At 40.1% G+C, this 12,029-nt stretch overlaps 1 protein-coding gene across 5 annotated transcripts in view; it reads left to right on the top strand.

The window, feature by feature from the left end:
- The window catches only part of pard3aa (par-3 family cell polarity regulator alpha, a), an 858,224-nt gene that overhangs the window by 149,661 nt on the left and 696,534 nt on the right, over nucleotides 1-12,029 (top strand). For all 5 annotated transcript variants that reach the window (XM_043690628.2, XM_043690626.2, XM_043690630.2 and 2 more), the window contains exon 2: nucleotides 5,111-5,212. In XM_043690628.2, coding sequence (XP_043546563.2) covers nucleotides 5,111-5,212 — 102 coding nt within the window. The remainder of the gene's footprint in view (nucleotides 1-5,110; nucleotides 5,213-12,029) is intronic.

The raw sequence follows: 12,029 nt of genomic DNA, 5'->3' as shown, positions 1-12,029 counted from the left end.
ATGTGATTTGCTCCATTTCAAGCTATATTGGTGCAAACATATCTTTTACATTGAGTCCTCCTCTGTACCTGCAATCTCACCTTTGATGGACACATTGATTGCTTTTCCCATTTCCATACAGTGTGCTTGGCAATATTATTGTTAAGAGGGTAAACATTCACATGGATGTTAATTATGGATAATTAAATATGTCTGTCACACATCAATTTCACATTGTTGAATTATTATCAGACTGGCCTTAAAGGTTCCTTGTCTTGTTGTGCTGGTCAAGAATATTTGCACAGTCTGTTGACATGAGGAAAACATTAACTTTCCTTATGAAACTTCTGATGTGTCTTCATCTAGCCGCAAGGCTGCAAGAAAGTCAATATGATCAGGTGATATTGTGTAGTGAACCTGTGATGCAGTGTACTGTCTTAGTATATCACTATCAGACTTAACCCCATTTACTATCTGTTCAACTTTGATTGCAGTTGGTTTGTGGCTGTATTTACAGGTCCAGTAATCCAAAAGCCTGAGTTTAAATGTCAGTCATACTCAGTAAAGCTGTTCATTTGTGGGATGGTAGCAAGGAGAATATATTTGTATGCAAACCATTAGTTTTTGTTAAAAACCCATTGATGCACAAATGTCCGACTGCAAAATGAACTTACATCTCTGTTTGGTCTGTCCCACACCTGGTTTTAATTTCTCATTGCATGGTTAATTCATTTTTGCGTTCTGAAGTGGCTGAATGAACCCCTCAAATCCATTTAGCATTGCTCAGTGATGGATGTTGAGTGCAGTCTTTCCAGTGTTGCCTGGATCATGCGCAGAAGGCAGAGTGCCACTGGTTCCTTATGGGGAGATCTTTTTTGTGACTTTTCCTTCAGGCAATTTATCCTTGAAGACAGATTTTGTTTCTTCAGATGAGACCATATACTGCAATTCAAGTACACCATCTATTTGCATTTCATATTGATCGTCATCTTGCTTAAATCTGTGACCACCATATAATTCTGATTTTGTAAAAAATAGTTGAAAAAAATGTGTTGGATTAGAATATGTGCAATGTCTGCACATGTTTAATTTTAATTTAAGCCTTCGTTTTCTCTTTATTTTCAGTGAATTACATTAAAACCAACCTGTAATTTTCTCCTACCTGTATTTCAAAGTAAATATATTGTGCTTACCTCGACATGCAAATAAAACATTTTCGTATTTGGTTAGAAATGGCAGATGAATTTTCTGTTCTTCTGTGCCTGAAGAGAAAATTCATCGGCCTGGTAATTTAATACCATCTGTCACCTGAGCTGCATGTGGCCCAATCCCCTTTATATGCCCTCTCGAGATTATGTTCACAGTTAAATATCCTTTAGAAACGGAATACTGGCTTCTTTTACAAAGACTAAAATACGATCATAATTGGGCATGGTGGGGGGAGGGGAGGACAGATTAAGAACTGTTTTAATATTGCTTACAGATGAGTTGTATGTCAGAGAAGATTATGTGAGTGGGCTGGTGCCAATATATTGTTGTTCACAGTCTTCCTCTAACGCTTGCCATGTGAGTGAAGCAGAGGCAGTTTGAACTGTAGTGATATGGTGCCGAGGCCCATTCCTGCAGAGTCAAAATGTCTTTGGGTAGCTTGTGATTGCTAACTTGAGTGTATTTCCTTGATCTTTATGAAACCAAAATCAGCTGTTTTCTTTTTATATTGTGTGTTCTGCATTCACTGATAAACAACTCAAGTTATTTATTGTGAAGTGCAAATAGATTTCTGTGGTGAGGTGAGGGGGGAAGCATTTTCATGGAGGTTTGGTGAGCTGTAAAAAGATCATTTCATGAATTTTATTTTTGTTGACAGTTCAGCTTTGATCCAGGTCAATACTCTTGGTCCTGTTTTAAAACTTCTGGCAGAATTCTGTGTAGAAACACTTCAGTATATAAAAAAAATTCAATGTCCAGTGTTTGTCTATAAAGCAAATATGCACAAGATGGAGAGTATTTACTGTTCCTGTAAGCAGAAACCAGATTATCATACAGTCATTTATATGTAAATACTGTTTTTTTTAATAGTACTGCTTGACATAGCGAGTGAGTGTTGTCATAGATTGGAGCAGGGTATGGTGTAATTAGCCTAGATGCCCTTCTGCATTCAATACACTTCAAAATGTGTCATATAATTCTGAGAGTAGTATTCTCTTGAAACCGAAGAATTTTCTGGAAATTTGAGGGGATATTTAGTTGAATGAAGAAGGCAGAAGTGAATGCTGTGTTAATTTACATAATTTTGTTCCGAATTGTTTTATTACATGGTGCAATTATGTATTTAAGCTGTAGGAGCTGAGTATATTTCTTTATCTGTGCTGTTTAATGGGGAATGACAATGATCCCAGCATTCCAATCCTATAAAGTCAGGTACAGTTACAAGAAAGTAAAGTATATAGTTTAAAATGCATATTTTCTGAATGGTCTTCACTTGACCATCTTTTATTATTGCATATTCCATGTGTGGATATGTTGGAATACATTTCCACTTTAAGATCCCAGTGCAAATGGGGTGAAATATTGATTTGTGAGACATGACATTTAAAGTTATTCATCTTGTTAAATTAATCACCTTGTAACTTCACTCACTCGAAATGTTTATCTCTGATCTTTGCTCTCCAGTCTTGGGATCCCTGAATGCGAAAATTGATGTAAGTCCAATAGCAGATATCACTGGTTTGAGTACATAAATGCTGTGCCATTGACCTCCTGTTCGTTTTCTGCTCAAACATCAACATAGCTAGTGTGAAGGGTTACATATTTTTCTGAAGCTAGCATTTTTAACCATTCCCTGTCTGGTTTGCATTGCTTGTGAAGTATGTGGCTTACAATATGGTGTGCACATTAATGACTGAAACCTGTGCCAAGTCCACTTCACTCTAAATTCTATCATTTAAGATGTGTTTTGTTAAAAGACTGACTGGTAATATTTCCCTGAAAATAGAGTTGATTAAATCATTCTTTGGTAGGTGATGGTATGTAGTCTTGAGCGGGTTATTGGTTTAGCTAATAAATTAATTAAATTAACCAGAAGTAAAATATAACACCAAATAAGTCAAGGTTTGAGCCAAAGGAAGAACGTAGGTTTATGTAATGATTTCATGGCAAAGTGCTTCACAGGTTAGTTAACTTGTTTATGTTTAACATTTCATAATTTTGGGGTAAGGTTTACTTGACATGCTGTTTTGTTGCATATCGGAGAACTTGCATGCTGTATTTTATCTTCAGTGTTAACTTTTGGCATTTTAATCTCTTAGTCGTACAGTGGTGTCATCTTGATTATGGAAATTCTCCGATCTCTGAATTTTACAAGTATATTTGCAGAATAGCAGTTGATTTCAGCACTTTGTAAGTTATGTTTTCAGATAACTTGCACAAAATAGTGTAACTGATGAAATTGGCCCCTAGACGACTTAATTTCTTGCTGTCATTTGAATTTTGTCATTTTTAGAGGCATAGAGACGTACAGCATGAAAACAGACCCTTCAGTCCAACTCGTCCATGCCGACCATATACCCCAACCCATTCTAGTTCCACCTACCAACATCCGACCAATATCCCTCTAAACCCTTCCTATTCATATACCCATCCAGATGCCTTTTAAATGTTGCAATTATATGAGCCTCCACCACTTCCTCTGGCAGCTCATTCCAAATACGTACCACCCTCTGCGTGAAAAGCTGCCCCTTAGGTCGCTTTCATGTCTTTCCCCTCACCCTAAACCTATGCCCTCTAGTTCTGGACTCCCCCACCCCAAGGAAAAGACTTTTTCTATTTATCCTGTCCATTCTCCTCATGATTTTATAGACCTCTATAAGGTCACCCCTCAGCCTCCGACGCTCCAGGGAAAACAGCCCCAGCGTATTCAAACTCTCCCAATAGCTCAAATCCTCCAACTCTGGCAACATCCTTGCAAATATTTTCTGAACCCTTTCAAGTTTCACAACATCCTTCCAATAGGAAAGAGACCAGAATTGCACGCAATATTCCAGCAGTGGCCTAACCAATGTCCTGTACAGCTGCAACATGACCTCCCAACTCCTGTACTCAGTACTCTGACTGAGAAAGGAATGCATACCAAACGCCATCTTCACTATCCTATCTACCTGCGACTCCACTTTCAAGGAGCTATGAACCTGCACTCCAAGGTCTCTTTGTTCAGCAACACTCCCTTGGACCTTACCATTAAGTGAATAAGTCCTGCTAAGATTTACTTTCCCAAAATGCAGCATCTTGCATTTATCTGTATTAAACTTGCATCTGCCATTCTTCAGTCCATTGGCCCATCTGATCCGCATCCCATTGTAATCTGAGATAATCTTCTTCGCTGTTCACTACACCTCCAATTTTGATGTCATCTGCAAACTTACTAACTATATCTCTTATGCTCACATCAAATCAGTTATATAAATGATGAAAAGTAGTGGACCCAGCACTGATCCTTGTGGCACTCCACTGATCACAGGCCACCAGTCTGAAAAAGAACCCTCCACCACCACCCTCTATCTTCTATCTTTTGAGCCAGTTCTGTATCCAAACGACGAGTTCTCCTTGTATTCCATGAAAGGTAACTTTGCTAACCTTGTCGAACATACCCACTGATCTGTCCTCATCAATCCTCTTTGTTACTACTTCAATAACTCAATCAAGTTTGTGAGACATGATTTCCCACGCACAAAGCCATGTTAACTATCCTTAATTAGTCCATGCCTTTCCAAATACATGTACATCCTGTCCCTCAGGGTTCCCTCCAACAACTTGTTCACCACTGACGTCAGGCTCACCGGTCTATTGTTCCTTGCCTTGTCTTTACCACCTTCCTTCAATTGTGGCACCACATCAGAAATATTTTAAATTTTTTTCTTGGGATGTCTGTATCTCTGGTGAGTCCAGCATTTGGTGCCCACTTTTACTTGGCCTTGAGAAGGTAATAATAAGCCTGCTCCTTGAACTCTTGCTTGGCAAGTTCTTCAGTGTATCTTGTATATGTTTAATAAAACTGCAATGAAAAATCCAATTTTCTGGTAGTGGTTTCCTTGAGACAACTTGAATGAATAATATTCTTTCATTTTTCCACCAGGATCCAGGTTATTGGGTTCAAGTGCATCGTTTGGAGCATAGTGATGGCGGTATCTTGGACCTTGATGACATCCTGTCTGATGTTGCTGATGATAAGGACCGAGTGAGTTCTTTGCAAACGCTATTTTGTATTCCGTTCTCAGCCCCTTCTACCAGAGGATGCAGACAGCTTTGGGCAGTTTTTCTCATGTGGAAAGTGATTATATTTTTAAATTACTAAGGCTGTATTCCCATTATCTGGTTCAGACGGAAAGGTGCTAACTTAGATAACTCATGTTGAAAATCTCCCATGATGGGTAAACAGCTTTTGAGTAAATGGGTTTCTGATTTTCTGAGGCCAGGAAGATCCTATGTCTCAGCACTTAGTCTGTGTTTAGCAGTTACTTTCATCTAGGAAGTGCAGTTGCTTTTGTCCTGCCTGTACTGCATGGACTTGCCTTCCTATTGGAAGGACACCTGTGTTGAAGAGACAGTTATGTTTATTTGTGATTATCCCATATTCCAGCTGACATTCACATCCTACCTTCACACATGCAGAAGCTTCTGCTGCCTCGCTTGTGTGAGTTGTTTACTCCAAGAAACTGGGGGTAAAGGAATCAAGGAAATGAGATTGAACATAACAGTCTGGGTGAACGTAGAAGTGGATGATATGGAAACACTAAGCAGCTGAGCAGTACCGGTGAAGGGAGAAAGGTTACGTTAAAATTTACAGCTTATAATGATTCACTGGACTTCTTTTATATGAACAGCCTTGATCAAATCGGGATATCTGATAGGAGAAAGCAGCCATTACGTCCTTTTTCATTTACTGGCTCGTTTGCTCGGTGTAACTGGGCTAGACCTGTTTGTTCATAACTTCTTGCCGTGCAAAAACATTAGTTTATTGGTAGTAACTAGTAACAGCTTGTGCAATGTGCAAAACTGTGCTTTCAAACCATTTGCTTTCACTATGAAAATATTTCACTGTTATTGGCAAAGTTGGCTGCTGAATTCAATCGATGAAGATAACTTTTTTCAAAGACTAGTACTGACTGGAGATCTGCAATACAAACATGAATTGCTGGAGACACTCTGCAGATCTGGGGTAGCTGTGGAAAGAAAGCAGAGTTAATGTTTCAAGAGCGGTGATTTATTGGCTGTTTTTGTTCATTTTAGGGATTGCGTTCTCAGGTGAAACCTATTGCATTCAGTCCAGTTTGTCAGTCGTTTTCCACTTATGTAATGGTTATGTGAAATTTACATTTGACTAACTGCTCTGCAGGCTTAATGCTTTAATTTGGATGTCTCTTAAGTATCATTAGAGCTAACATTACAACTGTCTAATCCAGCACTACAACTTCAGATTTGGTTGCATTTTGAGCTTTGTAACACCACGGTAGATTTGGGAGATCTCACCCATGAATCACTAAAGACTAGCACCTGAATTCAGGGAGTAGTAGAGATAGGAAATGGAATGTTAGTCTTTATTTCAAAGGAAACAGAGTATAAAAATAGGGAAATTTTGTTAAAACAATACAAGGTACTAAAAAGACCACAACTGGAATACTGTGAACAGTTTTGGGTCCATTTTCTAAGGAAAGATGTACTGGCATTGGTGGCAGTCCAGAGAATGTTCATTTGGCTGATATCAGATGTGGAGGGACTGTGTTTATGAATAGAGATTCAGTTGTTTAGGCTTGTACTCATTGGAATTTAGAAGCATGGGAGGTGACATTTTGAAACATCACAAAATTCTTAAATGACTGGACAGTGGATGCAGGGAAATTGTTTCTTCATGTGGGAGAATTGAGGACGAGAGAACATAATCTCAAAATAAACATTTGCACTCTTATGAGATATTTCTTGCAGAGGGAAGTGAATCCTTGGAGTTCTGCACTGCGGAGTGTTGTCAAGGCAGGAGCATATTCAAGGCTGAGATAGAGCGAAAATTTTAATTCACAAGGGGATCAAGGTTTTTAGGGAAAAGGCAAGAAAGGGAAGTTGAGGATTGTCATATCAACCATGATCTCATTGAATGGCAGAGCAAATTTGTTGAGTTTCTGTTTCTGTGTCTCCTCTAGCATCCTTCTTGGCTGCCCACTCAAGTTTTGTCTCAAGTTCCTCCAAGGAGTTGTCCCTTTTATTCCTTTCTCTGACACTGAATGATGACTCATCCTTGGTGATTTCAATCTCTATGCCTGTTTTCTTTGCATGCTTCCCTCTAATTTCAGGGCTTTCCCTCCAAATAAATTTACTATCCTTTGTTTCAAATCACCCCCACAGTATTGCCGCCCTCTATGACCTGTGGTTAAGATAATCGTTGCAATAAACTCCGACTAATACCTCGCAGCCCTCACTACCCACATTGACTTACCTGCTGTTAACTCCATCACTGTCGTATGTTTGGTGGGGCAGATGAAGGGCGCGTTGCTTGTGCTAAAGTTACTTTGTATCATACAACTATTTGTCATTTGTTTCTCCGTTTATTATAAGTCAAAGCTGTTCAACCAATTCCTCTCATTCAAAAAGGGATCATGTTGTAAGGTTGAGTGAAATAGGAGTTGATGGGAAGGGTGAGGGCAGTAACAAATTAAAAATACTATACATGAATGCACAAAGCATTAGAAATAAGATGGATGAGCTTGAGGCTCTTTTGGAAATTGGCAGATACGATATTGTGGGGATAACTGAGACGTGGCTTCAAGTGGACTGGGCCTGGGAAATGAATATTCAAGGCTACACGTGCTATCGTAAGGACAGACTGACGGGCAGAGGGGATGGGGTGGCCATGTTGGTAAGGGATGATATTCAGTCCCTTGCTTGGGGGGACCTAGAATCAGGGGATGTAGAGTAAGTATGAAGAGAGCTGAGAAATTCGAAGGGTAATAAGACCCTCTTGGGAGTTATCTACAAGCCCGCAAACAGTAGTCTGGATGTCGGATGTAAGTTGAACCAGGAGCTGAAATTGGCCTGTTGCAAAGTTGTTATGGGGGATTTCAACATGCAGGTAGACTGGGAGAATCAGGATGGTAGTGGACCTCAAGAAAGAGACTTTGTGGAGTGCCTCCGAGATGAATTCTTAGAACAGCTGGTGCTGGAGCCTACCAGGGAGAAGGTAATTCTGGATCTGGTATTGTGCAACGAACCAGAATTGATCAGGGATCTCGAAGTGAAGGAGCCATTGGGAAATACAATAAGCTTCAATCTGCAATTTGAGAGGGAGGGGGTACAATTGGAAGTGACAATATTTCTGTTGAATAAAGGGAACTATGGAGCTATGAGGGAGGAGCTGGCCAAAGTTCAATGGTGCAATACCTTAGCAGGGTTGACAGTGGAGGAATAATGGCAGATATTTCTGGGTGTAATGCAGAAGTTGCAGGATCAGTTCATTCCAAAAAGGAAGATCAATCCTAGGAGGAGGCATGGTATGCCATGGCTGATGAGGGAAGTTAAGAAACATATAAAGTTAAAAGAGAAAAAATATAACATAGCAAAGATAAGTGGGAAAACGGAGGACTGGGAAGCTTTGAAAGAACAACAGAGGATTACTAAGAAGGAAATACGGAGAGAAAAAATGAGGTACGAAGGTAAACTGGCCAAAAATATAAAGGAGGATAGTAAAAGCTTTTTTAGGTATGTGAAAGGCAAAAAAATGGTTAAGACTAAAATTGGGCCCTTGAAGACAGAAACAGGGGAATATATTACGGGGAACAAAGAAATGGCAGAAGAATTGAATTGGTACTTCAGATCTGTGTTCACTGGGGAAGACACAAGCAATCTCTCCGAGGTAACAGTAGCTGAAGGACCTGAACTGAAGGGAATTTATATTTGCCAGGAATTGGTGTTGGAGAGACTGTTAGGTCTGAAGGTTGATAAGTCCCGGGGCCTGATGGTCTACATCCCAGGGTACTGAAGGAGGTGGCTCGAGAAATCGTGGATACGTTGGTGATTATTTTCCAGAGCCCGATAGATTCGGGATCAGTTCCTGCGGATTGGAGGGTGTCTAATGTAGTACCACTTTTTAAGAAAGGTGGGAGAGAGAAATCAGGAAATTATAGACCAGTTCGTCTGACCTCAGTGGTGGGAAAGATGCTGGAGTCTATTATAAAGGATGAAATTACGACACATCTGAATAGTAGTAACAGGATAGGTCAGAGTCAGCATGGATTTATGAAGGGGAAATCACGCTTGACTTATCTTCTGGAATTTTTTGAGGATGTAACTCTGAAGATGGACGAGGGAGATCCAGTAGATGTAGTGTACCTGGACTTTCAGAAAGCTTTTGATAAAGTCCCACATAGGAAGTTAGTGAGCAAAATTAGGGCGCATGGTATTGGGGCAAAGTACTAACTTGGATTGAAAGTTGGTTGGCTGACAGGAAACAAAGAGTAGTGATAAATGGCTCCATTTCGGAATGGCAGGCAATGACCAGTGGGGTACCGCAGGGATCAGTGCTGGGACCGCAGCTTTTTACAATATGTATTAATGATATAGAAGATGGTGTTAGTAATAACATGAGCAAATTTGCTGATGATACTAAGCTGGGTGGCAGGGTGAAATGTGAGGAGGATGTTAGGAGATTACAGGGTGACCTGGATAGGTTAGGTGAGTGGTCAGATGCATGGCAGATGCAGTTTAATGTGGATAAATGTATGGTTATCCACTTTGGTGGCAAGAACAGGAAGGCAGAATACTACCTAAATGAAATCAATTTAGGTAAAAGGGCAGTACAAAGAGATCTGGGTGTTCTTATATACCAGTCAATGAAGGTAAGCATGCAGGTACAGCAGGTAGTGAAGAAGGCTAATAGTATGCTGACCTTCATAACAAGAGGGATTGAGTATAGAAGCAAAGAGGTTCTTCTGCAGCTGTACAGGGCCCTGGTGAGACCACACCTGGAGTACTGTGTGCAGTTCTGGTCTCCAAATTTGAGGAAACACTTTCTGGCTATTGAGGGAGTGCAGTGTAGGTTCACGAGGTCAATTCCTGGAATGGCGGGACTACCTTACGCTGAAAGACTGGAGCGACTGGGCTTGTATACCCTTGAGTTTATAAGACTGAGGGGATCTGATTGAGACATATAAGATTATTAAGGGTTGGACACTTTGGAGGCAGGAAACATGTTTTCACTGATGGGTGAATGCCGAACCAGAGGGGACAGCTTAAAAGTACGGGGTAGATCATTTAGGACAGAGATGAGGAGAAAATTCTTCACCCAGAGAGTGGTGGCTGTGTGGAATGCTCCAGAGGGCAGTGGAGGCCCAATCGCTGGATTCATTTAAGAAAGAGTTGGATAGAGCTCTCAAGGATTGTGGAATCTAGGGTTATGGAGATAAGGCAGGAACAGGATACTGATTAAGGATGATCATCCATGATCATATTGAAAGGTGGTGCAGGCTCGAAGGGCAGAATGGCCTACTTCTGCACCTATTGTCTATTGTCTATCCCAGCCAAGACTTTTCCTGTACATCTCTTAACTCCTGTTGACACCAGCTTCCAAAGCCAATGGAATACCCTTGAATGTCACTAGTGTACAATGGGCAGTTATTTAATACCAAGTCACATTCTAATGTACTGGGCATTGGGATCTTCTACCAAAACTGCAGAAGATTTGCCTTGTTTTGTTTGTATGTATTATGCATTGGAAAACGTACAGTGCAACCTTGCTTGTCCAAACACTGGTTATCCAAATTTTGGATTATCTGAGCAAGATCTTAAGGTCCAGATGCTTGGGTAAACTGTTATCCGAACATTTGATTATCTGAACATTCGATTATCTGAACAAAATACTCCCCACCCATGTCATTCGGATAATCGAGGTTGATCTGTACTGAATTCAGCAGCAGACTATAATCTTTCATACGTTGAGAGATGTCTACATTTTGGACTTTTCCCTTCAAACCAATTTGTTGATCCTCGACTACTTTTAGTGTATTTATTATTTGTGATACTATCATTCATAACCAAACAAATGGGTATGAACAGTTTTGCTTTGTGTTGCACTGTTATGTATATAAAAAATGTCCAAACTTGCAAAACAACAGCAGTAGAAATGCATTGCATGAGAGCAAAGGGATCAATTTTGTTGCATGAATGGGGCTAAAATTGCTTTTTGAAGAAAAATATGGTATTGATTGGTCAGCTGAAGAAAATTCTGGAATCTCCTTCATAGTTCATTAATTGAATTCAGATTTCAGAACAGTTCTGCTAACCTGCCTTTTTGGTCTAGATGTAGCATAATGGTAATGCAATAGTAGTAGTAATTCTGAACCTCAGCCTAATGTGCTGGGGACATGTGTCCAAAACCCACCAGCACAGATGATCAAATTTAAATTCAACAATCATTTAGCCTAATGATGGACATATTACCACTGGCTACTATTGTCACAACACATCTATCATCCTTCCCTAGCCACATTTACGTGTGACGTTAGACCCATGTCAACGTGAATAACTCTTAGTTGTCCACTTGGCAAATAGCGAGGGGAAATAAATGCTGGCCTAGTCAGCAATACCAACATAGCTTGATTGAAGCATAAACCAATTATTTGTGAAAGAATTCAATGTGAAGGTGGACCTCCAAGGTGAAAATGTTGACTTCGCTCAAATTGCGTTAAGTACTCCAATGAGGAGAGTATTCCTTGATGGATTAGCTAAATTGGGTTGGCTTGGACTGGACATGAGTGAATCTCTCATGTCTTGAAACATGATTGTTCAGTGTTTCAGTTTTGATGAGCTGGAGGCATCCATTGGTTTTACCTGATGTTCAAATGTTTATATTTGAAAAGGGGTTGCTGACTATTGATCTGAAGTGAAAGTTTACCCAATTAGACTGTTTGCAGAAAGCAATTTCAGTGCCTCGCCCCATCAAAATACTTGAGTCCTGTTAACTTGGCATGGAATAAGGATTGGATCCAAGACCTTCCTGTTATTTGACTCAC

This window comes from Chiloscyllium plagiosum, unplaced genomic scaffold (assembly GCF_037043375.1).
Source record: "Chiloscyllium plagiosum isolate Xiang-an unplaced genomic scaffold, Cpla_swu_hap1 HiC_scaffold_5, whole genome shotgun sequence".
NCBI classification, from domain to species: domain Eukaryota; kingdom Metazoa; phylum Chordata; class Chondrichthyes; order Orectolobiformes; family Hemiscylliidae; genus Chiloscyllium; species Chiloscyllium plagiosum.
Note: the sequence above shows the minus strand (reverse complement) of the source record. Positions and strands in the feature narration are given on the sequence as shown.